This window comes from Pelodiscus sinensis, chromosome 21 (assembly GCF_052426305.1).
Source record: "Pelodiscus sinensis isolate ZL-2025 chromosome 21, ASM5242630v1, whole genome shotgun sequence".
Lineage (NCBI taxonomy): Eukaryota > Metazoa > Chordata > Testudines > Trionychidae > Pelodiscus > Pelodiscus sinensis.
Window position 1 is genome coordinate 13068158 of NC_143072.1, and position 26542 is coordinate 13094699.

A 26542-nucleotide genomic window follows, 5' to 3' on the forward strand; every position below is an offset into this window, starting at 1 on the left:
TAGTTTGACGGCATCTCCTCGGGCAAGAAACTATCAAGAGTTGGGTTGGTGAAATCCTCATTCCTTTATTGTTCTTTCATTATGGCCCCTACTTCCCTATTGTTTGTCTGTATGAGCTGTCTGGCTTTTAATTGTTCCTGTCTGCTATATCATTCATTTTGATGATGATACATATCAGTTTTGCTAGGTGTAAATCAATTAAGGTGGCGGGGTCCAATTGGTTAGAGGATTCTCTTACAGCTTGTTAGGACTGGTTAGTAAAATGTTAGTTAATCGGTGAAGGTGGAGCCAAGCAGAACTCAGGTTTTACTCTGTAAAATGGGGCCCCAAAAGGAAGCTCTTTGGAAAGCAACTCCAGGGCACAGCTCCAAGATCAGAGCTGCCAGACCTCACCCCTGTGCCCATCACAGTGTGCAGAAACTGGAGACCCCAGACGGACCCGATCCTGACAGGCCATGCAGAAAAGCGCATCTGTCTTATGGGGCATGATGACATTAGACGCTTTGCATGGGCTTTCTGGCATGTGTGATTGTTTCTAAATAGAGGAGACGTAGGATATTACAGTGTAAGGCTCTTTTGCTGGTAAAAAACCCTGCAAACCGGCAGAGTGTAAGGTTACGCCAGTGCCCCAGGAAGAGCTGAGGGTGGAGGCCCCCAGAGCGAATGGATACCAGTGAATTTTGGGCAGGTAACAGCATGTGTCAGAACTCAGCTTCCCCTGCCGTACTGAAGGGGGAGTAAAACCACTGCTTTCCATGCATGCCCACAAGGTCCTGTGTGACAGGGCTGCAGGCAGGCGACACGGTCAGATCCTGCCATGCCCGGCACTGAAACCACCACGTCCCTTGCGCCTGTAGCTCAGGGCCATGACAGGACACAACCCACGGGAGGGGCAGGCTGTGGCAGCCCCTCGCTGGATGCAGGCAGCAAAGTGCAGCCGCAGGCCACGTTCGTATGTTGTCAATGCCCCACTTGCCCGATGTGGGGGGCAGGGAGACGGTCTCCAGGGTGGAGCCCTCCCCTAGGCAGAGGCAGCACAAACAGAACTCACGATGTCGGGCCTACAGAAACAGACAGGGGGAGGGGGTTAGTCAGAGCGACCAGATGGATGTGGCACCCGTCACCATGGTGACTGGGCACTCCTGGTGCTTTGGTGGAGATGCTCCAGACCCCAGTAGGAGACGCTAAGTGCCCAGCCCCCTGTACCGAAGAGCAGGAGCTAGGTGGCCAAGGCACCCCAGAGGGGGAACTGAGGCAAGGAGAAATTGTGTGACCTGTCACTGGCACCGCTGGGGTCAGATCCCCCGCACTCCAAGGCTAGCTTGTGGCCTAGGGACTGGATGGATTTGGCCTGGCACTGGGGCCTGAGCAAGGAAGTTCTTCCCGTTGGGCTCTGTGAGGGAATCCTCCATTCAGAAAGGGCCCGGGGACCTTCTGCGTGGAGAGTGGTCCTCAATCTCAAATCCCACCCCGAGGATGGTTTGTGCTTGAGAGGGAGGCAGGCGCTCCCCTGACCAAAGCCTCCACCACTGCTTGGTTTGTCACCTCCTCCTGCATGGAGTTGAGGCCCACGTGTGCCATCTCCGATCTAGGTCCCCTTGAAGCCGCCTCGCTTGTTTCTTTTACACCCCCGTCTCCTCGACCATTCTCGGGCCAGGGACAAATGGAAACGCAATTTCTCCCTCTCAGCCACGGATGCCAGTTTATGCCCTAATAAATAAGACTCTTAGGGTACGTCTACACTACAGCGCTAGTTCGAACTAACTTAGTTCGAATTAGTTAATTCGAACTAAGCTAGTTCGAACTAACGCATCTAGAACTAAAAACTAGTTCGAACTAGCGTTTTGCTAGTTCGAACTAGTAAGTCCACATTGAGTGGACTCTGAACAGGGCTTAATGATGGCCGGAAGCAGTGCCGGCAGGGCATAAAAGGAGGACTTAGAGCATGGAGATGCTGTCTCAGGCTAGCCGAGGGCTGCGCTTAAAGGGTCCCGACCCCCACCCCGGACACACAGTTCTAAGGGGTGCCCCGCTTGCAAAGAAGTTCTGGCTTGGAGTGCCCTGAGTGCCCACACTGGGCACATCACACCACTCGGCCATCAGCCCGGCTGCACTTGCCGCAGGCTGCCATCTGGGGAGAGGGAGTAATTGGGGGGCTGCAGGAGAGCTTCCACCCCCAGAAGCCCGCAGAGCCAGCCCAGTCCTCCCCATCGGGGGCTCGTACCCCATTCCTCCCTCACCTTCTTCCACTTGCCCTTCCCTAGCCCCCCTTCTTATTGATGTACAAAATAAAGATAACGTTTCTTCCAACATTGACTCTGTCTTTATTGAAAAAAACTGGGGGAGACTGGGAAAAGGAGGTGGGAGAGGGGAAGAGAAAGGCTGGGAGAGGGGAGGGCAACTAACATGATCAGGGGTTGGGAACAGGTCCCAGATGAAGAGAGGCTACAGAGACTGGGACTGTTCAGCTTAGAAAAGAGGAGACGGAGGGGGGACAGGATAGAGGTCTCTAAAAGCAGGGGTTGGGTGGAGAGGGTGCATTCAGAAAAGTTCTTCAGGAGTTCCCATAAAGAAGGACTAGAGGACACCAAAGGAAAGGAATGGGTAGCAGGCTTGAAACTAGTAAGAGAAAGTTGTTCTTCAGAAAGCAAATAGTTAACCTGTGGAACTCCTTGCTGCAGGAGGCTGTGAAGGCTAGAACTAGAACAGAGTTTAAAGGGAAGTGAGATCAAGTGATGGAGGTTGGGTCCATGGAGTCCTATTAGCCAGAGGGTAGGAGTGGTGTCCCTGGCCAAAGTTTGTGGAAGGCTGGAGAGGGATGGCACGAGACAAATGGCTTGGTCATTGTCTTCGGTCCATCCCCTCCAGGGTCCCTAGGGTTGGCCGCTGTTGGCAGAGAGGCTACTGGGCTAGATGGACCTTTGGTCTGACCCAGGACGGCCATTGTAAGCTCAGGGCTCAGGGTCGGGGGTCTCAGTGGACCCCCTTGATTTTCATGCACACCTGCTCCTGGGTGGCCAGGCTGGCAGCTCTCCTGCCCTAGACGGCCACTTTCCTGTGCCTAGTGCGGAGATCGTGGACGAGGTCCACGATGTCCGCACTAGCCCAGGAAGGTGCCCGCCTCTTGCGGTCCAGGGCAAGCTCCCGGGAGCCGCCAGCCTGGTCCCGGCAAGAGGGGGTGGGCTGGGAGGCATCGGGTGGGTGGCTCTGTGCCGTGCCAGGTGCAGGGTCTGCTAGCTGGGTGCTGGCAGGCTTGCACCTGGCACGGGCACCGTAGCCAGCCCGTGCCCCTTTAAGGGGTCCGGGGCCGGGAGGGGGGCATAGAGTTTCCCTGGTGTTGGCCAGAGTGGCCACCAGGGAAACCTGGGGAGGGCTAGCCTCCCACTAGTTCGAACTAAAGGGCTACACAGCCCTTAGTTCGAACTAGCTAGTTCGAACTAGGCGTTAGTCCTCGTAAAATGAGGTTTTCCTAGTTCGAACTAAGCGCTCCGCTAGTTCGATTCAAATTCGAACTAGCGGAGCGCTAGTGTAGCGCATAGGAAAGTTAGTTCGAACTAACGTCCGTTAGTTCGAACTAACTTTCTAGTGTAGACATACCCTAAGGTGCCACGGGACTCCTCTCTGTTCTAGCTCTCCACAGGGCGAGCTTAACGTGGGTCTGTGAGTAGGGCGTAGCCCGTGCGTTCTGGAGCCAGCACCATCCGGCCACATCTCAGCGAGAGAAGCCGGAGCTCTGGGGACATTGAGCAGGACGGGAACCAGCTTTTCCGTCTTGCCGGAAATTCTGTGATTTGGAAACTCCTTCTGTTCCAATGGAACGAACACGATGGTTTTACCCTTCCCCTGCCCCAAATTTTCCTCATGAAACAAAATTGTGAAACAAACCGCAGATGAATTGTTTCATTTTGATCAACTGGGAAACACTTTGCGTTGCTTTTCACGTTAAAACACACACACACACACGCTAGGGTGGAGAACTTTGAAAACAAGACCAATTCGAAGCAAAAACCAAAGGAAAAAAGATTCAAAACATTCTGGTCCAAAAATGTCAACACCCTGGCTGAAATCTCCCCGCCTCTGCTGAATCCTCCCTCCCAAAAACCCAACCCAAAAAAAAGTCGGGGGAGGGGGAAAGAGGGGGAAAGAGTCAGGGGAAGGGGGAGTTATTGAGGGGGAAAAAAGGGTTGGGGGAAAGTTATTGAACCAAAAAAAAAAAAGGTCTCCTGCCCCTTTAAAGGTGGACATTTTAAATTCTGTTGTTCTCCACAGCACACCTCCGACTGCCTCACGGCACACTGGTGTGCCACAGAACAGTTTAAGAAACACTGTTCTACCCCCTTTTGTGGAACATTCTGTGCTAGGGGACTGATTAGCACTGAATTAACAGCCCTGGATGCTGGAGTTTTTACTATATCCCTGGACCAAAGCCATCTGCACATTTAGTCCATGGCAGACATGGGGGTGGATTCAGGAGCGAGGCTGCTGTTTGGTGTAAGCTGGAGTTAAAAGGTTTAAGGGACTTAATTCACTTCTCCTGCGCACGCGGGTGGATTTCAGCCACTGCCTAAGAACATGGCTGACCTGCGCTGAATGAACAAGCCTGAACCTGCCTTGGCCACAGCCGTGAAGCCAAGAATCTGGAGCTCTCCGGTGGGAGGCCACAAAAAAGCCAGGACCCAATGTGCAAAGCAAGCAGGGTCTGGAGCAAGATCAGAGAAAATCAGAGAGAAAACCCCTCGGAGGTTCATTGCGTGACTGATTTTTGTAAACAACTTTTTTTTTTTTGCCCTGTCGGGCTGGCCTCAGCATCATGTGATTTCGCCCTGGTATTCTTAACATTCCTGGACTGTTTTCTCCGGGACAGATCCTGCATACTGCCGAGCGCTTGCTCTGTCAGCTCAGCGCCGTCCCTGGATTTGGCCCTAAATGTGGAAGCGCTGGTAATTAGGAAATGAATTATTCTGATTCATCTAACTTCAAATACCGCACGGCTGTGGAGAGGTGGGTGCTGACTGAGGCAGGCAGTCAGTCAGCAGGGCTTTGAAGAGGAGAGCGGAGGTGCAAATGGGAGAGACCCAGGGCAGTCTTAACACCGAGCAGAAATGTCTGAAGACAGCTGGATCCAGTGGATTATTTGAAGCGTAGTGGTCAGAACACAGGACTGGATGACTGGAGGGGGGGGGGGTGTCTAATCCTAAACCCAGTCGTGCTTCGGTGGTTGTGTTTACACGGGGTAGTTGTGTGGATGCTTTTGTAACAACGGCTTCCTGTGCATTAGTGTAAAGCTGCTCCCAATCCACATAAGCAAAGCAGCTGGCCTCAGATGATCCAGAGGCCTGTACCAGTTTAACGACATCCGTTTCCATTCACAGCTTAGGTTAAACGGGTGCAACTTTCGGATAGGCACACAGCCAAATGGATTTGAATTCAAATTTAAACCAATACAAGTCAGTCTGCGCGGCCTTTTGCGCCAATTTAACAAAACTAGTACAAAAAAAATCACCCTATAGACCAGGGCTACTCAACACATGGCCCGCGGTGCGGTTTGGGCTTACGTGGGGCTCAACACACGGCCCACAGGTGGGATCCTTTGAACGTGGCCTCCACTGACAACGCCCTCCACAACGGCGAGGCGGCTCCCAGGCGGGGTGAGCACTGAAAGACGCAAGCGGACGGGCTGGCTGGAACAGACGGGTACAGGGTGTCGGCGTTTCTAGCCCTGAGGGAGGAGATGCCAGGAGCACCGGGGCATTGTGGGAAGTGCTGGCTGCTTAGCCTGGTGGGCAGAGCCTGAGAGGTGCTGACTGGCTCACGCTGGCCACGGTTGGGTTCGGCGGCTTAAGGCTTAATCTTTGTATTAGTGCCCGTCAGTGTGAAAGAAGCTTATTTGCGTGGATATGCAACACACTCAAGTTGCGGCCCAGGGCATGTGCTGAGAGTATCATTGTGGCCCCAGAGGCTTCCAAAGTTGAGTAGCCCTGATCTAAACTAATGCAGCTCTGCATGTAGGCAGAGCCAGAGTGCCGGATGGTCACTGATTGGCTGTGTCTCCAGTCTACAATTCAGAGATACAAACACTGCTCCAAGGGCTGGTCTGCTCTGGGAAACTGACCATGGTTACATTCCCCCTGCATGCCCCTTCTGTTCTGAAATGTGATTTGTCCTTTTCATATGTGTTCACTTTTTTTTTTAATTATATCCTTTGGTATATATGGTTGTGACAATTTTCTTCCACTATTTGATCTGAGGAAGTGGGTCTGGCCTACGAAAGCTCATCATCTAATAAACCATCTTGTTAGTCTTTAAAGTGCTACATCGTCCTGTTTTTTATTCCCTTGAAAGGTGCTTCAAAGACGAAATCTACAAGTGCCAAAGCCTGGCACATCCCAGCTCCGTAATCAAAACAACAACAGACCTCTTCAGCCCCGGGCTCTTTACAGGAAAAATCTCGCCTCTTTTTCTCCTTGCAAAGCATCCACAAGCAGAGTGGGGAATTCCCTCCCCCCCCCCCCCCCCGCTTCAATTTGATTTGTTATTGGAAATAATTTGCCAAATCATTTCCAACCATCCTGCTCCGCATGCACCCCAACGGGGAGATTTCCCTTTGAAATGTGAGCTATTTCGATGGACACCGTGTGAAATAACATCAGATAACCTATTTTAATTGTAGAATAGTGATAGAAATGTAGCCGTGTTAGTCTGGTGATGCTGAAACAAAATACAGGACTGTGTAGCATACATAGCTATGTAGCTACATAGTCCTGTATTTTGTTTCAGCTACACCAGACTAACATGGCTACATTTCTATCACTATTCTACATGCAAGGCACTACATTTAGCCATTTGGAATGGAAATCCATCAACCATATGAAAAAACTTGCACAGATACAGACAGACAGCATCTTTCTATCCAAGTGCAAGAAGATGGACATTGTACCCAAAGGACTGAAAGTGAACAATCCATTAAGATCAACATACCGCACTGACTACAGTGAAAGACTGCCTCACACTATCCAAGAAATTAAGGAACCACCTGATAAGTATTTTATACAAGAAACAGAAAAACATCAAGAATGACATTTCTAACTTAGAGAGTCTCATCTCAAGACAAACATCCACACCGACTGACACCTTGCAAGACTTTTGTTCCACCAGACAAGAAATCGACTATACACACTTCTATTCCCTACAACAAAGAAAAGACAATGTTAGTCTTTAAAGTGCTACATAGTCCTCTATTTTAATTGGACAGTGTCATGAAGTGGGACTCTTCTATCATATTTTGTGAGGCCCGCCTGTGCCTCAGTTTTCCCTAGGTGCAGCAGGGTGTAGGAAGGTGAAAATGGCATCTAGCTATCAGGGGGGCTCAGGCCAGCTTCTGAGAAGACCATGGCAAACCCAACGGGACTTTGATTCCTAACAAGTGACTATGGCTGGCCCATCATTCTCCGAGGGCAATGTTTGCCCAGCTGGAGAAGAGAGGCCAGAGGAGGACCCCAGGGGCTCACTAGCTCTAGGCCGGTGGTTCTCAAACGTATTTGATCCCACCCCACTTCTTAGGGTCTGTAGTAGTTTATCCCCTTCATTCCCACGAGTACATAGACCAATAAAACCCACCACCCACAGGCCGCTTTGCTTCTCACAGAGCCACCGCTCCATCGTCGGAAGAGCACACACGTGACAGACAGTGCAATGTGCACCCCGCGCCGCAGCCGCCGGAGTCCCGCCCAGAGGCATGGAAACGCAGCACGCCGTCTGGAGTCGGTGCCCAGCACCATCTGAGGGCCTGCTGGGTCGGGCGGAGCTTTGCTTTGTGAGTGTGTTGCTGGGGAAAATCGGCACAGGCTGGGTTTCCCCCTTAAAGTTTCTCCCGCACACCCAGAATACACTCCACCTCCCTCTCACCGCCCGTTTCAGAACCTCTGCTCTAGGACTCCCGGGCTGCATTCCAGTGGATTAATAAACCCGGCTGTGGCCGAGCGGCCTGCGGATGCCCCTGAAGGAGCACTGCTCTTTCAGGTGGCCATCTCTGAGGGTCTTGCTGGCCAGAGCTACGCGGCTTACCCTGGTGCTGGAGTGAGACCCATAAGGGGGCTGCAGGGGTCCTGCTTAGAGACTGTGCTCAAGCCAGGCCCAGAGTAGCCCCCATCCTGTGGGTCTGTGGCTGGCATTGAGCAGGACACCCGTGAGGTGCACCTCCTCATGGCAAGGAGTGGGGGAGCAGGCCCCTGCCTCAGTTTCCCCACTAAGTGCATCCCCACCTTCACCTGGCTCAGCCCTCCCGTCACAGCTAGCAGAGCCCTAAATCACTGACCAAGAAGCCACAGAACAAAGACATCTATGGACAGCTGGGTTTGCTTTTGGTCCTTTCTGGGTCATCCATCTCTCGGCCACCTGGACTGCCAGGGCCTGGCCTAGAAACCACCAGCAGGTGCAAACAGGCCGGTCAAGCAGGGGCCCTAGCTTGGCTCCCCCGGCGAGCACTGCTGGCCTTTTCTCCTCACTACCAGGCAGGCTCTGCCCCTCGCAGCCCCTCCTGACTGCCTGACACCTGCTGCAGCTGATGGGTCTCCCAGCAGCACACGAACCCTTCCAGCTCTGTGTGCGGTTGGCAACCCCCTCGCAGACACGTACACCCCATGGTGGCTGTGGTGCCCCTAGGAGCTCCTGCAGTGAGAATGCCCCGAGTTCGCCTGAGCTGCGGCACATGGGCAGCCAGCCTCGGCGGGGGAGAGAGGAAGGGCAAAAGGCAGCTCCTGCCCTGGGGGCTTCCAGTCTATGTCCTTGGCAGGCCTAAATGGGTGCATCTGCATTGATTTCAGGGGGCACCACTGAATTGCACCAGCTGAGGGTCAGACCTGCCTTTTTGGGGGCCCCAGAGGTTCATTACCTCATTGGTGCGGGGGGGAGGGGGCCTGCACCATGCCCAGAAGAACGGAAGAAAAATGCAGCATCTCTCCGCTTCCCTGCTTTCATTCCGATCAATAAACCAGCTTCCTTCCTTCTCCCAGAGGACCTGCCCATCCCACGCGCTGCTGACCATCCGGCGCGCACCAGGCTCGGCAAACGTAGCCAGGGCTGTCCTCGGGGCTAGGCGCATGCTGCCCAAACCTGGACCCAGGGGTTTGGGTCAGTGCACTAGAGATGGCGTCAGAGCTGCAGCTGCGCCTGCGAACCATCCCAGCTCCACCGCTGGGAACCTCGTTCAGGAACCAGCTGAGAAATGCGGCTCAAACGTGGAACTTTTCTGGAGTGCCAAAGCCTTTGGATGCAGACTGGGGTGCGTCTCTCGCCCCAACGTGTCCCGTGCCCGCTGCAGTGCCAGGGACATGAGATAACACAATCACCACTCCCCCGCCCTGAGACGCTGGCACGGCAGACAGCTGGCATGAGCAGATGTGAGCAGCTCAGGCCAGGCCTGCACTGATGCCCTTGTCGGGCTGAATTTATCCCACCTCAAACACAGCCCGTCCCAGAATTCCCCATCTCCTGGGCTCTGCCACGCCAGCGACATGGCCCCAGGGGCTCTCAATGTCCCCACTCGGTAACCTGCCCCGCCATCGGCAAGGAGCGGCTCCTGGTTTGAAAGTTGGGTGGATTTTTAATGGAATGCCTGGAAGGGAGGCAGAGCAGCCCCCTCTGGGCGGCTGGGATTGGCTGTGCAGGCAGGGGCTCAGACGCCGTGTGCAATCGACATGACAGGCGGGGGAGAGGGAGGTATGCCGCCACAGCTCAGGCCTGAATAAATCAGGCGCTGCGCTCCAACTAGCCTCGCTCACGCTCTCAACGGCGCAAGCCTGAACACATGCGCCAGCTCCAGCCGGCTGTCAGACAACAGGGAGCCCGCGGGGCGGTGAATCGGGGCAAACGGGGAAGGAAGAGAGCAGGAGGGAAAAAGGCAGAGGAGTGTGGCCGACCCACTGTAGAAACATACATCGAAATGCACAGCAGGAAGAGAGCGGCCAGGCTGGGATCCGCCCAGAGATTAGCAGGATCCGAGAACCCCAGCGCTGCCCTGACTTTGAATGTCTGGTGTCACTCGAGGGGGAGTTGGGGTGGTGGGGGAAAGACTTGGGTGCTGGCAATTCCCTCCCTTCCTTCCAAGCCATTTCTTTCCCGTGGTTCCTGGCGGGAGCTGGGCGGGAAATGGAAAATGTTTGCCCTGGACAATGTTTCCAGCTTTCGACCATTTTCCCATCCCGGCTCCTGGGAAGAAAAGCCAAAACCTGGAATGATTTTTGCCAACTGGAAGTTTGAAAAATCTTTTGGCTCCGTTCCGCCCTGGAGCCAGCCCCACAAAGGGAGCGTGGCCCAGCCCAGGCCTCTGCAGGCGGAAGGAAACCGGCTTTCTCTGGGTAGTTATCGATCAGAACAGAGCCCCTGGGACACACTGGAGCCATGCTCAGCCTTCTTCGTGGCAGGGGATTTATGTGGCACGTGAAGCTCCCCATTCCCATGCCCAGCGTGGCAGCCAGACGTGGGCAGCACCCGCCTCCCACCTAACCTCATACCTTGGTCTGTAGTCAACGAAACTGCACCATTTACACCAGCTGGGGCACTGGCCCTTTGGCCCCCAGGGAGCTGCACCCATTTACCCCAGGGGCGCACACTCCGGGGCAGTGAGGCTGCAATGCACCGGCGGTAGGTCTGCCCCCCAAGTTATCCGGCAGGAAGGAGAGGGGTGGAGAAAGCAGAATGCCTGTCACGGAGGGGGAAGTTTTGACATCCACTCCCCGCGGCTCCATGCTTTGATTCACACCGTCCTCCGCTGCGCCGAGGCCTCCCCCAGCAATCACAGCCAGTCTGCTTCCCTCCCCTGCCCCCCCCGCCCCTGTCAGTCAGTGTCAGCAAAGGCTGGACACCGGAGATGCCCTGACACGTCTCAGTGCTGTGGCGTGAAGCAGCCACTGACAGCCTGCATGCAGCGCCTGTGTGCAAAGTGACCTCCCCCCCATGGGTTCTGGGTCTGGGTCCACTTCCCCTAGTGCACAGGCGGCGTGAGGCGACCTGAGAGCTGACCCTGGCTCAGATGTGGACGGGCGGTGTGACCTTCGGCAACTTAGGCACCCCCCTCCCTCCCTTAGTCTGTTTAGATTGTAAACTCACTGGCACACGCGGCCCCTCTCCCCCAGCTGCTGCAGGAGCTACTTCCATCAGAGAAGCTGGCAACTGCCGCTCTGCTCGGCCCTTCTCTCCCGTTCCTGGGCTGGGTGGCTGGATTCAAGGCTCCTTCACTAAGAAAGAAAAGCCTGCGAGGATCTCGGCCGGAGCAGCTTGGGTCCCCTGGTGCATCAGACCCATGGGCTTCCGGATGCTCTGCGGAGCAGGAGGATCTGGGTGACCGTGGGCTTAGCAGCCCTGCTCCACAGGGCCTGGTCTTGCCAGATTGCTGGGGTCGGCTGCCCTGCCACCAGGAAGTGCCAGTAGCCACGCTCTGCCCTGCCCAGTGACGGGCCTCCAGCAGGTCAGAGACACTGACAGATCGGCTGCACTCATCCTGGGGAGCCCAGGCCCGGGGGGACCCGGAGCTGGGAAGAGGAACAGGGAAGACAAGGCAGGAAAGCAAAGAGCACAGGGTGAAGGCACATGCAGAGTCAGCAGGGCTGCAGTGAGCTGCCCCAACAGCCCCCAGGAGAACGGGGGGCTGCATGCACCTGGGGACCGGAGAGGCGCACACGGGCTGCTGGGGGGCTCAGAGGTGTAGGGGAGGGCTGCAGGCTTGTGGGGTGAAGGTGTCTGCGCATGCGGGGAAGCGGCAGATGTATGGGATGCTGAGCTTATAGCTTGGTCCTGCCTTGAGGGCGGGGGGCTGGACTCGATGACCTCTCAATCTCCCTTCCAGTCCTATGATTCTGTGATTCTATGATCACCACCACAAGGTCAGCATTTTCCAAGAGCTCCCCGAAGCTGCTTCCTCTTCCAAATAGAGGGTAACGCCACTGCCTTTCTGGGGCCAGCCAGGGCAGGTTCCCACCCTCCCCATGTGCCAGGCCTCAGCCCATGGCATGGTGATGCTGGGGGCTGGGTGCTGGCAGAATGGCTGGCCTCCCTTCCTGGCCCAGGCTGGTTACGGCGATTTAATCTCCTGAAACTCTTGGAAAGTGTGGCCCTCGCAGAGTTCCCCCAGCAATGCGGGCTGGGCAGGGCGGAAGGAATTCATATGAATGAGTTCATTGACACCGAAATGGCCTCGTTAGCACGCCAGCTGGCGACAGTCCCTCCAGCCTGCCTCATCGCATAGCCCCCCAGGCCCTAAAGGCAGCCCCCCATCTCTGCTGGGCAGAACTCCAGCCCTGCTTTGGACAGCTCGGCACCCCCCGCGGGCAGCGCTGCACGGGGGTTTCGCAGCAGAAGCTGGCAGTAGTCAGTGGGTCTGCCACTCTTGGGGGCCAGGCGCAGAGCGGGTAAGGTGTGCACGCTGGAGCCAGTGTGCCAGGGCCTGGCACAATTGGGCACTGCCCTGGGGGGTGGGGCAGTCATGGGGTTTGCCAGGATAGGGAGGGAGAGAGGGAGGGAGGGAGAGAGGGAGGGAGGGAGGTCAGAGAGGAGCAACCCCAAAGGGCTGGCCAGGAAGCTGCATCCTTGGACCAATCTATTGTCCAGTGACTCAGTTTGTCTAATGTGTTATCCTACATCTCAGCCCCTGCAAATCCACAGAGACCTGCTTCATGGCCAGGGGTGCCCACAGCCGCAGGTGTGGGTAGGGCTGTGGATAGCCGAGGCTTAGTCTTGCGGATACACATATGGATGCAGATATGAATTTTGTATCTATACAGGGCTCAACCCATACATACCCATCACACATCCATCCATCCATCCATCCATCTATACACTCAGCATCCATCATCCATCCCCCATCCATCCATCCATCCTCCATCCATCCATCCATCCTCCTACACACTCAGCATCCATCCATCCCCCCATCAATCCATCCCCATACACACTGAGCATCCATCCAGCCCCATACACACCTACACCGAGGCTGCTGATTTAAGGTGACTGATAGAAACTCCATGAAACTCAGCAGCTTAGCCAAGCTCCGACCCAACTCACCACATGACTCGAGCTCCATAAGTCACTAGCTGGGAGGCCGTGTCTCCAGCCCTGTGGGCTATTTGGGGGGCTCTGTCTCTCCTTGCACCCCCCTTCCCAGTTCTTCAGCATCCTTCAAAAATGTGGCACCAGGACTGGATCAGTCTCACTTGGTTGCCTGCAAAGGTACCATCCCCTCACCGCTCACTGCCCCCCTCGGCATCACTCGCAGGTTGTAGCGTGGGGCTGCAGCCCAGCAAAGCCGCAGGGCCATTATCAAGCCTGGCAGGACAGCGCATGCAAGAGAGGCTCAAAGGCCTGGGGATGAAGAGAAATGGCCAGGACGAGGTGATTTGTCATGTTCAGGAGAAGGGCTAGATGGGCCTTTTGCCCTGGGCAACGGGAACAAGGGCGGGGATAGTCCGGGGAGCAGCAGGGCTGGGAATCTAGAACCAGTGAACGGCCTTGCCTCCCCATGCAGCAACCTGCCAGCTAGCAGCTGTGAAGAGTCAGCCAGACCAATGCCGGCGTTCACAGGGAGTCGAAGGCAGGCCGGCCCTTTCAGAGGCTTTGGGGTTCAGCTCTGACACTGGGGCAGCGAGCGATTGTCAGGGACCTTCGGAGAAGTAGGAAAGGTCGCAACACAATGAGGCGGAAGGATAGTTCAGTGGTTAGGTCACAGGCCTGGGTTCAAGTCCCTACAGACTCCCCCTGTGACTGTGGACAAGTCATTCAGCCTCAGCTCTCCATCTGTAAAATGGACGTAAAGCCCTGTGCTGCCTCCTGGGGGTATGGTAAGGCGAGGTAGGTTACAGACTGCGAGGCTCTCCGCTATTGCTGTGCTGGGGCCAGGTACTGGCCTAGCTAGGTCCCTGCTCAGTGCATGGGACTGGCTGGTCTCAGAGCAGGTTTTAAGCAGGGGATGGAGAAGCAGGAACGCGCCCCTGAGTGTGGGATGTCCACACAGTTAACTCAGATCTCCTGGGCTTTGACTCTTGCTGCGGCACTGCAGAAGAACAGAATGGATGGAGCCCTTATGGAGAAGGCAGGACCCTGGGCCTCAGCAGAACTGGGTCCTTGTTCTCTCCCGGACTCCTGGCTTGCTCTTTAAGAACATGAGAACAGCCAGGCTGGGTCAGACCAAAGGTCCATCCAGCCCAATGTCCTGTCTGCCACCAGTGGCCAATGCCAGGTGTCCCAGAGAGAGTGAACAGAACAGAGAATTATCATGTGATCCCTCCCCTGTTGCCCATTCCCAGCCTCTGACAAACAGAGGCTAGAGACACCATTCTTGCTCATCCTGGCTAATAGCCATTGATGGACCTAACCTCCATGGATTTCTCTAGCTCTTTTTTGAACTTTGTTAAAGTCCTGGTCTTCAAAACATCCTCTGGCAAGGAGTTCCACAGGTTGACTGTGCGCTGCATGAAGAAAAACTTCCTTTTGTTTGTTTTAAACCTGCTAGCTATTCATTTCATCTGGCGACCCCTTGTTCTTAGGTTATGGGAACAAGTGAATAACTTTTCCTTATTTATTTTCTCCATACTAGTCATATGATAGACCTCTATCCTAGCCCCTCTTGGTCTCCTCTTTGCTAAGCTGAAAAGCCCCAGTCTTTTTAATCTGTCTTCACAGTCTCTCTTCTGGAAAACAGCAGTAGGGATCCTTCTTTCCTCCCCACCTTCTTGTGCATTTCAGTTCGAAGCCCCGTCTCAGTCTGTGCTAGTACAGTGCAGCCATAAGCTGACTCCCGGGCATCAAGAGGCAGTACAAAGAATGATGTTACATCAATCTGTGGAGTGGTCCGGAATGAGCAGGGCACCTACGCAGCTAGAGAGGGCTCGGAAGAGCAGATTGCGTCTGCCTGCTGACAGATCTTCTGTGACTAAACTGCTTGGTGACATAAAAGGTGGAGCGAGAACTCAGACGCTCAATTGCTGCCGGAATGCAGCCGGCACCTCCTGTTAGCTCCATCCTGGGCTGCTGCACTTCTAATACAGTCTGGCTTATTGACGAAGTAATGGACAGTGGCAACACATGTCACAGGGGGGTTTGTGCCTCTCTCAAGTGGATCCTCTCCACGGGGGCTGCGACTTTCTTGTTTCCTTTCCAAAAATGGGAAGCGTGTTAAATGCAAAGCAGCCACCCCATGGCAAGCCAGGAAACGAAGGCAGGAAATGCAGAAAAGAGATGGGAATGGGATGTATTTATACACACTATAAACCGGAGTTTCCAAACTACTTGGGCCCAGATCAAAGGTATTTAGGCACCTGACTTCCACTGATTTGAGGATCTGGACCTCTAGGCCTCGGATGCATGCTGGGTGCTGAGCGCTGTTTAAAATCTCGCCCTTATTCTAGCTCTGCTAGAAATCAGGCCAGGTGGGTGCTGAGACACGTCAATCTAATCCTGTGCTGACGGGTGCTAGTGAAACCCCTATGACAGGCCGCGAGAGGTTATATTTCGTATTCCTTTGTACGTGGGTGCGCATGCTCATGTTTTCTGTTTGTTAATTATTATTCTAGTCGTACCCAATAATTATAATGCCTAGCTCTTACACAGCAGTTTTCCCCAGTAGCTTTCAAACCACGGGGGAAACTGAGGCACAAGGGGGCCGGAAGTGACTTGTCTAAGATCACCCAGCAGGCCACCTGGCAGAGCTGAGAATAGAATCCAGGTTTCCTGAGCCCTACTGCAGTGCTCTATCCACTAGATAACACTGCCTCTAGAAGCCCAACTCAAGGACCAACTCCTTGGGCACTGCACAGCAAAAGTAACAAAATATACACTCCCTGCCTTGGAGATTCTTTGCAGTGCCGCATCTGTTTCATAGACTTTCTTCCTCACTCTCTTCGAGTCAGCTGGATCCATGGATTTCAAAGCACTTTGTGAAGGAAAGGCTGCCTCTTAACCCTCATTTTGTAGCTGGGGAAACTGAGGCACGGTTTGGTTAAGCGTATGGCCTGACAAAATCCAGACGTCCTGAAACACCCCTGATGGGGCCCAGAACTCAACAGTAAAGTGTCCGTGGCCAAGCATTCCCCTAGGGGACAATCTTGCACCGACAGGCAAGTCCTTGCCATCTCTACGGTCTGTGATGCTACCCGTCGGGCCCTGTTGTTTGGATTAGCACCTTTGGAGGAGGCCGGAGAGGATCTAAAGAGCTGAGGGTTCCTTGTGCTGCATCAGAGGGGACATGCCCCACTGGCAGCGCCGGATTTAGGGCAGGTGGAGCGGGCGGCTGCCCCGGGCCCCGCGCTTCCCGAGGCCCCGCGCATGCGCCTTGGCACCACGGCGCATGCGCTGTGTCAAAGGGGGGGACCCCGTGAAATTTTGCTGCCCGGGCCCCGCGGCGCGGCCCTGGGCCCCGCCGCACTCTCATCCGCCCCTGCCCATTGGTTAGTAGCCAGAGACCTGGGCTGGCAGCTGTGTTGCGGTGGTGCAAGAGCACCCCCTAGTGGTCAGTGGAGATAATCCTGTCTCTAATTCCCCACCCCTCCTCTCTGTGACCTCTGTAGATCTTCCCACCCGCTTTCTCCCAGCTTTTTGATACCTTCACAGCCAGGCCAGGATGGGCCTTTCAGCCTTTTGTCAGCTAACGAGGACCTGCCAAAGCCTGCAGTGCTAACGCACAACCGGGCAACCTTGCACACTGGTGCCTTACCGTCTATTTGCCTGGGTCCTGTTACATTATTTGGGCAAGTGGAGGCCCAGAGGCAGGACTCCCTGGGCCCAGGAGAACCAAAGGGTTCCTAGCTGCGACTTCCACTGTAACCCAAAGTTCCTCAAAAGCAGGCCAAGGCAGAAATATAAAGCGGGTGGAACCCCTTTGAAAGTCAGACTGCGCTCGCCAGGGTCGACCCTGGAAGCCCCGGTACAAGGCGAGGTAGCAATCTGCTGGTGTTTAGATCCAGCGCCTCTGCCGGCCACACTGGAGAACTCGCCCTCCCCCCGTAAGTCAAGGCTACAATACAGACGCTCAATAACGCAATTGAACAAGACTCCAAAGCCGGGGCTCGGCCAGTCGCTGTCGCTCAGAAATCTGCACCAGAGCACTTGCTGGAAGCGAGCCCTGGCTCCGCTTGCTGCAGTCCTGATGCCCTGTGCACGGACCACTCTCCCAATTCAGAGAACAGGCCCCAGGATAAATGTCAGGGTTCAATCTTGCTGTCCTTCCTCGTGCCCCTGGGGCCCGGGAGTCCAATAAGTCTGCTCCATTCATAGGGCCACTTTTCATTCAAAAATCCAAGAGGGTCCCTGTGGTGGGTGTCAATTAAGGGTACGTCTCCACTGCAATCAGAGGGGTAGCTGCGGCATGCGTAGAGACCCCCAAGCTCCAAGAGCAGCAGCAGCGAAGCTGTGACAAGTACAGGCCAGCGCTGCTGTGACTTCATTGCTGTTGGTGGTGCTAGCTAGACCCAAACTAGCTTGGGTCTGTCTCCCTGCTCCAGCCCCACCTCTGACTGCACTCAGACAAACCCACCGATTCAGTTAGGGGCAGCCGGGCTAGGTTTTAGGTTGAGTAGCCACCTCCAAGGCCATCAAAGGTTTTGGACCCATCTTAGTCACCCACGGACCGTTTCTGTATGAAACGTTGCTAAAATTCTTAGACAAGCCTAAAAAGATCTAGAAAACATCCCTCCGGAGCTGAGCTTTTAGTAACGCCGCTAAATTCAAACCATCAAAGCAAAATAAAACCAATGAGTGGACTGGAGTTGGACCAGCCAATTCGTACTACAATCATCAGCCCTTAGAGACATCGTAAGGAGGAGGCGAAGGAGACAGCTAGATCAGGCTGTTTCATTCTAGATCCCAAAGTGCAGGATCAGCCCCTTCATGCAACCCCCCTAAAGCTATGGGCTGAGAAAGGCCTGGGCACAATTTGCCACTTCCCATCTGTGGCTCTCCAAGGGCTTCCCAGAGGACGGTGGGGGTTATGATCCCTGTTTCAGAGATGAGGAAACTAAGGCCTGGGGTAGGAATATGACTTGCCCAAGGACACCTCATGGGCCAGTGGCAGAGCCAGAAAGAGAAGCCAGTTCTAAAGGGAAGGCCAGAACATCTGCAACCAAGCCAGCTGACTACATGTTCACTGATCAGTACCATAAAAACCCAATTTCTGTCAGCGTTACCATCTTTGCTTGGATCTGATTTGGGTTGGGGTCTGACACGGCGCTTGGGGTCCACAGGGAGCGCACAAAGCAGCATGCTTTGCTGCTGCCAGTCTTTGGCTGAAGGTGGCAGAAATTTCCCACGACCTCAGAATCACGCAAGATTCCCACCCTCTCCTGCTGGAAATGCCCCTGCAGGTCTGACCACCACCCAGACTCTGCCCCCCTATCCGATAGGGAGGAGGGAGGCAGAGGTTCCTTTCTGGCCCCGTCACTACACCAGCCCCACACAGCCTGCCCTTCCTGCCAGCCACGCATCTACATCCGGCGCAAAGAAAAGACTCGCTCCGAGCGAGAGGCGCGATTTCAAGTGAACCACTTGGGAAAACAGCCAGACCACAATGTTCAATTTCAGAGGGAAAAATGTTTTTTAAACGAGTTAGTTGCAGCCTTTGAACCACGCCCCCGCCATGCTAAAACCTGAGTTCCTCCCCCTTGCACGAAAGCGGTTAGCTTGTGGCCGCCGTAGGCTCTGGGATTCTTATGCGGCGCCACCGCTAGCGCGCAATAAGCCCTACCCTGCGATAGTGGCAATTACGCGAATTCAGACACCTTTTGTTACCCTAAATGGAATGGGCTCTAGGGCCAAAAGGCTGCCGGGGTCTCCTAAACCTAGACCCCGTGGCTCAAGGGATGGTGATGCTGAAGGAACACGTGGCAGGCGTTAGCTCGCTGCCCGACCGGAAGGGGCTCCGATGATGAGGAGCATCTCCACGGAACAGAATAGACCAGTCGTTACATTTTCCCCAGGTCGGGCCCCCACCGATCTATGGAGGGGCTCTCCAAGCCAGCTGGAAACCCAGCCCTGGCCTCTGCCACAAACCGGCCACCCCCAGCGTTTCATTCCCTGCTGCTGGTTCATGTTGCGGCCCTAATGCCGCAGAGACTAGACCTGTCAGGCCAGCGATGGGCCAAGCGTGGGGAGGCAGGAGAGCCTGGGTGGTCCGAATCGCACCCCCCGTTTGCCTGGGCTGAGCGTGACATCCAATCCCATCCAGCGCGCCGAGCAGGTCGAGTGCTGCCTCCTCCGCCCCCCTGCAGGCCAGGGAATAATTGAAAAACTCAATAATTTATCAGCGACTTTCACCAAGAGCGGCGGGAAACGAAGCCAGCCAAGCAACACCCTCTCCCGCCTCCACTGGGAGCCAAGCCAGGGAGCCTTCCGATCCTTCCCAAGGCTTCATTTGCTCTGCAGCCTCCTGCCCAAGCCCTGCAACCCACAGGAGGAGGTCGGGGCTTCCCAGCACTGTTTGGCGGTGGAGCTGCGCCGAAGCCCTGGCGCCGTATTGAAGGCTGAGCACATGTCAGGCCTGGCCCAGCAGCAGCCAATGGGAAGATGCACTGAGCAGGAGCAGAGCTCTGGGGGTGTCTTCCTGAGGAGACACAAGGCCTGGGAAGCTAGACACAGGCCGAGCGCGTAGATTTGAATCTATGCTCAGCCCCCCTCGAGGCTGGCCACCGGAGTGAGCTGCACTTTAACACAGCCGCAGGATCGAACCCACTTGGTCAGTGCCCGCGGGGGTGGCCGGTCAGGTTTGACATCGGGTTACCATTGTGCAAAGCCTAAACCAAGCCAGAAAGGAGTGTAGCCTGGAGGTCAGACTCGCTGCTGGGCTTTTCTGACTTGTCAAGGACTTTTCTTGTCAGAGACAAACTTTGCACCACGCCCCCGCCCCCTTTGTGTACACAAGGTTAGTGCTAGTCCCTTAGTACCCACAGGCTGCATTTAGCCTCACAGCAGCCTGGAGAAGCACAGCTCAATGACCTGCTGGTGTGCTGATAGGGAAACCGAGGCACGGAGCGACAACATGACTTTCCCAGTCTGGGTGTGAGAAAAGAATTGAACTCAGGTCTAACTTCGTGCAAGGAAGCAAGCAAACCCATGATGGAGGACAGGTCCACCGATGGCTGTTAGCCAGGATGGGTAGGAAGGGCGTCCTTAGACTGTTTGTTAGAGGCTGGGAATAGGTGACAGGGGGTGGATCTCTCGATGGTTCCCTGTTCTGTTCATTCCTTCTGGGGCACCTGGCACTGACTGCTGGTGGCAGGCAGGACACTGGGCTAGATGGACCTTAGTCTGGCCCAGCCTGGCCGCTCCTACGGTCCTGTCAATGACTCACTCAAAGCACAGGCGATCCTCCCTCCTCCTTCACCTCAAACCCATGTTATTTCTGCAGCACCGAATTCCTAACCTGGATCTTGCCAAGGGCCCTGGGTGTCTGCAAGATCCAGCTTTCGGAAGAGCCTAGGGCTGGATGTTCACGTGCTCAGGGCCAGTCGCCCCCACATGCCACTTAAAAATCTGGGAACCAGGCACCTGAGGTGTGTGGCCTTTGTTCTCCGTCAGGCCAATGACGTTGTGAGAGGCGCCCTCTCCTCTCCCCACAATAGGAAGGGAGAACAATGTAGCCAACAGGAAACACATATTTACTGCCTCGTCTCTCAGAACCACCCTCCGGTACCCCGGCTGCCCTTTGCCCGGGGACTAGGAGTCCCTTGAGCCTGGAGGATGTGACCCAGACCGGGAGCAATGGGGGCTGAAACATACAACATGAGACAGTGGAACTCACTGGCACTGGATTTAGCTGAGGCCAAGGATTTAGAAAGATTCAAAGATAGAAATGTATTTGTTGTTCTCCTAGGCAGGGGTGGGCATAGCCACTTGATCAAGGCCTGCCCTGGAGGGAGGCGGGGGGTGAGAGACTGTGTGTCCCTGCCCCGTCTCCAGGCCCCGATTGGCCAGGGGTCAGGGGAGCTTACAGAGTCTCTCCCCACACCAGGAGCGTGTGGGCGTAGATGGAGCCGCCAGCTGTTCAAAACAGCTGGTGGTTCGCGTTAGGTGCCGCGTGACCCTGGCAGGGGGCGAGAGAGTTCACGCGCTCCCTCACTCCCAGGCCCCGCCCCCTGCTTCAATGATTGGCCTGGGGGCAAGGTAGCACGCAGAGTCTCTCGCGCGGCCCTGAGTGACACGTGGAGGGAACCCATGTGGCTGGGGCTGCTGCAGGAGGGAGCCTGCCTCAGGGACCCTGTCGGGCTGCTGGCCGGGAGCCACCTAAGGTAACTGATCCCCGGCCTGAGCCTGCTTCCAATCCCAACTCCTGCCTCTGACACCCCAGCCCCTCCCACTTCCCAACTCCCTGCCCCAGGTCACCACTCAAATCCTCTGCACATACATCCCACCCCCCATCACAATTCCCTCCCGGCCTCTGAACCCCCCACGACACCCCTCCCCCAGGTCAAAATTCCCTCCTGCGCCCCTCCTCCCTCCCGGCCCCTGAACCTCCCTGACACCCCTCCCCCAGGTCAAAATTCCCTCCTGGCCCCTTCTCCCTCCTGGCCCCTGCATCCTAATAACCTGCCCCAAGTCACAGCCCCTCCCTCACCTAAACTCCCTCCCAGACCCCACACCCTCTCCTGCACCCCAGTCCCATCCCCCGAGCTCCCTTCTGTACCCAACCTCCCACCCAGGCCCTCTGCATAGAGCAATGTGGCCCTTGGCTACTTTCCAAAACCTTGGTGTGGTCCCTAATCAAATATTACTGCCCCCTCCCCCGCTCTAAGGCGCCACAGGATGACTCGTGCTTCCGAGTGCGAACTGTTAACGTTCATCCAGTCTGGAAGGGCAAAACCTCCCAGCCTCCAACAAGGATCAGACCTGCACGCGGGTGAGGTTTCCTGCACCTTCCTCGCAGGCGCTGGGCGTGGTCTGAGACGAGACCCTGGGCGAAGTGGCTTGCGGGCATGACCAGTCTGGCGCTTCCTGTGTCCCTGACTGAAAGGGGAAGGCCAAGGCATATTTCCAACGCAAGCCACCCCCTTCTCCTCACCCAGCGCTCGAATGATTAGATCCCCTCCCCCCAGCTCCGTGTGCCCTGTTTTAGCGGGGACGCGTTCCGAACCTCACTCCGCTGGGCATTTCCTCTGGGTTCAGTCCTATGGCTGAACTGTGCCTGGTTTCTCCAGTCCCGCCTGCGCCCTGACGAGAGACACGCTCTGCGTGGCTGCGCTGCCAGCCAGAGAACCTGGCCTGGGGCCAGGCTTGCTGCAAAGGAATCCGGGCCAGCCTTCGGAGCCGGAAGGATGGAGACAGCCTCTCTGCGTGTGTGAAAGCACCACCACCCTCCTCCCGGCCCTCCGCTGGCAGCCCCAGACAGCTCTGGGTGCTGTCAGTGCCGATGTCGTCTGGCCTGCCTACCCAGCTGCAGAAAGGCCTACGGTGGGAACCTGTCAGCACAGGCCGGGAGAGAGCGACGGAGATGGAAAAGAAGGGTCATGTGTGGAGAAGGCAGACGGTTCCCCTGTGATCGGACACAGAGCGCCTGGAGAACCAGGAGGCAGCCGCTTGGCCACCTTGTCGCTTCAAAGTGAGACAGACACGCGTGGACACGTTACGCTTCGGGCTCACACTCCGATCGTTCTCTGCAGTCACCCACAGGCCGGGCTCAGTCGGATCTGGCCCCCGAATACTGTGGGGCAGATCCCAAGAGGGCACAGACCCGCCTGGATGGGGGAAGAGGGAACGAAGAAGAGGCCCATCTTGGGGCAGGACTCGGGGCCAGAGGGGGTAGATCCCTGTGCTCCTCGGGGCCAGATGGGGTAGATCCATGATGTGCTGGGAGACAGGCATGAGCACAATTGGGAAGGAGGAGGGTGGAACAGGGGGTCCGTCATGGGGCCCCGTGTTTGGTAGCAGCAGCCTGACCTGGGTGCTATCCCAATCGGACACAGCGACCCATCGCATCAAGGGGTGTGTCTAGACTACACCTCTCTGCCGACAGAGAGATGTAGATTAGGCACATCGAAATTGCTAATGAAGCCGGGATTTAAATTATCCCATGTCTCATTAGCATAAACATGGCCACCACTTTTTTCGACATTTTGAAAAAAAAACGGCAGTCTAGATGCGGATCTGTTGAAAATAAACCCTCTCTCGACAGATCCTATAAACCTCATTTTTTGAGGGTCGAAAAAAGCAGCGGCCATGTTTATGCTAATAAGACATGGGATATTTAAATCACAGCTTCATTAGCAATTTCGATGTGCTTGATTTGCATCCCTCTGTTGACAGAGGGATGGAGTCTAGACGGAGCCGAGGAGAGAAACCGCCACATGCACCGCCTCCTCCCCCACCCAGCCTCTCTGCCACTTCTGCCTCCCCACGACGGGCCCGGGGAAGGCGGCAGGGCCTGCAGCACCTGCGCTCTTGGGTGAAGCCACTCGGGCCCAGCTCCTCAAAGGGAGTGAGGTTCTGAACTTCCATTGGACGCGCCGGGCGCTTGGTACCGTGGGGGCCTGCGCCTTCACCTGGGCCAGGTGATATGGGGCGGAATGAGGCAACGGCCCATGGCCCCAACCAGAAGAGCTTCTGCTTAAACTTCAAAATCCCCACTGGAGGTGCACAAGGCACCAGAGAGATGCTAAGTCTTTATTATGACGGAGCAGCCCAGGCCTGGGTGGTAGTGGGGCGCGTGGTGGAGAAATTCAGTCCCCAGACCAGGCTGTATGTGGGGCTGGGGACCTGGGAGTCCCAGACACGGCCCTGCTCTGGGGGGAGGATGGGAGATGGCCTGGCTGGCATGTGGCCTCTTAGGACCCCGCGCGGCAGGAGAGGGGTGTGTCTAGGCTGCACTGTGCAGCGTGGGCTTTGCTAGGCGGGAGCCGGGTCCCCCACGCCACCCTCAGGGCTGTAGCCTCCTCCAGAAGCCCCATCACTCACCCTTGCTCCTCCATCATCTCCTGCAGCTCCATGCACTTCAGCTCCACCCTCCGCTTCCGCTCGTGATCCAGGATCTCCCGGTGAGCCTTCTTCACCAGGCTGGGCTCCACCAGCCGCACCTCCTCCTCTGGCTTGGGCCAGGTGCCGGAGGCGCCGGGCTGGGCAAAGCCATTGGCCGCCTCCTGGGGGGACGGCATCTTGGCCCCGTTGTTATACAGTGCCATGCGGGCGGCCGCCCTGCAACTCCACAGCCCCTGCAAGGGACAGAAACACCGTCAGGGGAAGTCAGTTCCCACTTCCCAACCCGGAGGGACGAAAAAAGCCGGCTGAGCGCTAAGCCACCTTGTTAAATCCACACTGACAGCTCCGTGGGGGAGGAGCTGTTCTAAGCTGCTTCTCAGCCCTGGGGGGAGCCCAGCCGACAAAGGCGGCCTTTCTAGGCCAGGAAGGGGCCAGGAATTGGGGGTGCAAGTGAAAGGAGAGTGAACGAAAAACGACGGGCCCAGATCCCAGGTCACCCAGCCATCAAGGCATCACTCGAAGACCCTCCTTCCGAAGGCCATCCCATCCCTGGCCCCGCTGGGGTGCCACTCTGCTTTGCCCCCGTGGCCTCACTCAGCCACCTGACTAGAAGCGGCATCTGGATGTGTCGTGTCAACAGGATTTCCAGCTCAAACCGGATCAGTTCACTAGCCCAGTGTTTCTCTGCCAGTGGTCCAAGTACCCTCAGGGGTACCCGAGAGACGTCTGGGGGGTACGTCAACACCCCTGAAAATTGGAGGAAACTGAATTTTTGTTGTAAATTTTACAGCCCTTTATTATTTTTGTACTTTTTACACCCCTAAATTTCATCACCTGCCTGGCTACAATTAAGTCGTTTAAACCAATATGTTGCAATGGTAGAAAAAAATTGTGTGTGTCTGAAAACTGTAGGTACTGGGGGCACTTATAATTGTTTTAAGGGGCACTTTATAAAAAAAGGTTGAGAAACACGGCGCTAGCCCATGCCAGGGATGTGGCAGCCAGGCGGGGCTCTTCTCCTGCTGATGCAGCATCACCAGCCATCAAGGTTCTGCTCCCCTTGGCGATGCCCATGCAACCCCCCAACCCCATCTTCCTCTTTGCCCCAGGCAGCCCCCACCCCTCTGAGCCAGGAGCCTACAAGCCCGACTGGCTGGGACTTTGCAACCCACTCTGCGGCAGGTGCTGACTCCGCAGGGCTCTTTTCAGGTCCTCACGCCAGCAGGCCCACGGGACATGTGACAGGAAGCAGGGATGTGGCCCCTGGACGTGGCCCCGGGACGTGGCCCCAGGACATGGCAGGGAGAGCGGCCTTTCAAACCGCACAAGGCCAGAGTCACCCACACCTGGCAACGCTCAAGGGAGCGACTCCAACTGGATTCCAATCTGGGTTCCCAGGAGGGCGAGGCAAGGGGACCACGCACAGAGCTGGGGGAGTCTGTTACTGGCTAAGTGCTGGCAGTGCCTAGGGGGTAAGATCACAGAATCCTAGAGCTGGCAGAGCCCCCAGGAATCATCGAGTCCAGCCCCCCTGGACCAACCAACTCAATCATCCCCGCCAGGGCTTGAAAACCTCTGGGGATGGAGATTGCACCCCCTCCCTAGGGAACCCATCCCAGTGCTCCCCCACCCTCCATTTTTCCTAATATCCTAGACCTCCCCCACTGTCACTTGAGATCATTGCTCCTCGTTCTGTCATCTGTTACTGAGAACAGCCTCTCTGCAGCCTCTTTGGAACCCCCTTCAGGGAGTTGGAGGCTGCTCTCAAATCCCCCCTCACTCTTCTCTTCTGCAGACTAAACAAACCCAAATCCCTCAGCATCTCCTCGTAGGTCATGTGCTCCAGCCCCCGAATCATTTTGGTTGCCCTCCACTCGACCCTTTCCAGTGCGTCCACATCCTTTCTGTAACGCGGGGCCCAGAACTGGACACAATACTCCAGATGTGCTCCCCCCCCCCCCGGTGCTGAATAAAGGGGAATAATCACTTCTCTAGACCTGCTGGAAATGCTCCTCCTAATGCAGCCCAATAAGCCATCAGCCTGCTTGGCTACAAGGGCGCCCTGTTGACTCCTATCCAGCTTCTCAGCTCTGTAATCAACTGTAGCCAGTTGTCCCCAGCCTGTAGCAGGATTTGGGATTTTTCCATCCCAAGGGCAGGACTCTGCACTTGTCCTTGTTGAACCTCATCAGGTTTCTTTTGGCCCAAACCTCCAATTTGTGCAGGCCACTCCGGATGTTGTCCCTACAAGGGACGTTATGCTGCAATTAATTAGCTAATCGAATAGTCAATGGACTTTCCATCAACTACTCGATTAGTCGATGAGGGCGCTCATTACCCTCACTGCAGCTCTGCAGTTTAAATGTAGGAGGAGCTGGGTGTGCAGGCAGCCCGGCTCTTACTACATTTAAACTGCAGAGCCGCAGCAGGATTAGCTTCCAAGGGCAGCGCGAGCTGGGTTCACACAGCTCCGGGACCGCTGCAGCTCTGCCTCTCCTAACCCTCCCCCCACAGCAGAGATGATGCTGGGGAGGAACCGGCTCCCCTCCCCTCCAACGTGTCTACCTCTCCCAGGGTATGTACATAGGAGCATCTCATGCTC

General features: G+C 55.9%; 1 protein-coding gene across 1 annotated transcript in view; it reads right to left on the reverse strand.

Moving 5' to 3' along the window:
• SRRM3 (serine/arginine repetitive matrix 3) overlaps positions 1 to 24169 on the reverse strand; it is a 95637-nt gene extending 71468 nt beyond the window's left edge. Inside the window, exon 1 of the mRNA XM_089772103.1 lies at positions 23920 to 24169. Within this exon, the coding sequence (XP_089628229.1) occupies positions 23920 to 24143 (224 nt within the window). The 5' untranslated portion in view covers positions 24144 to 24169. The remainder of the gene's footprint in view (positions 1 to 23919) is intronic.
• Between the last annotated feature and the right edge of the window lie 2373 nt (positions 24170 to 26542).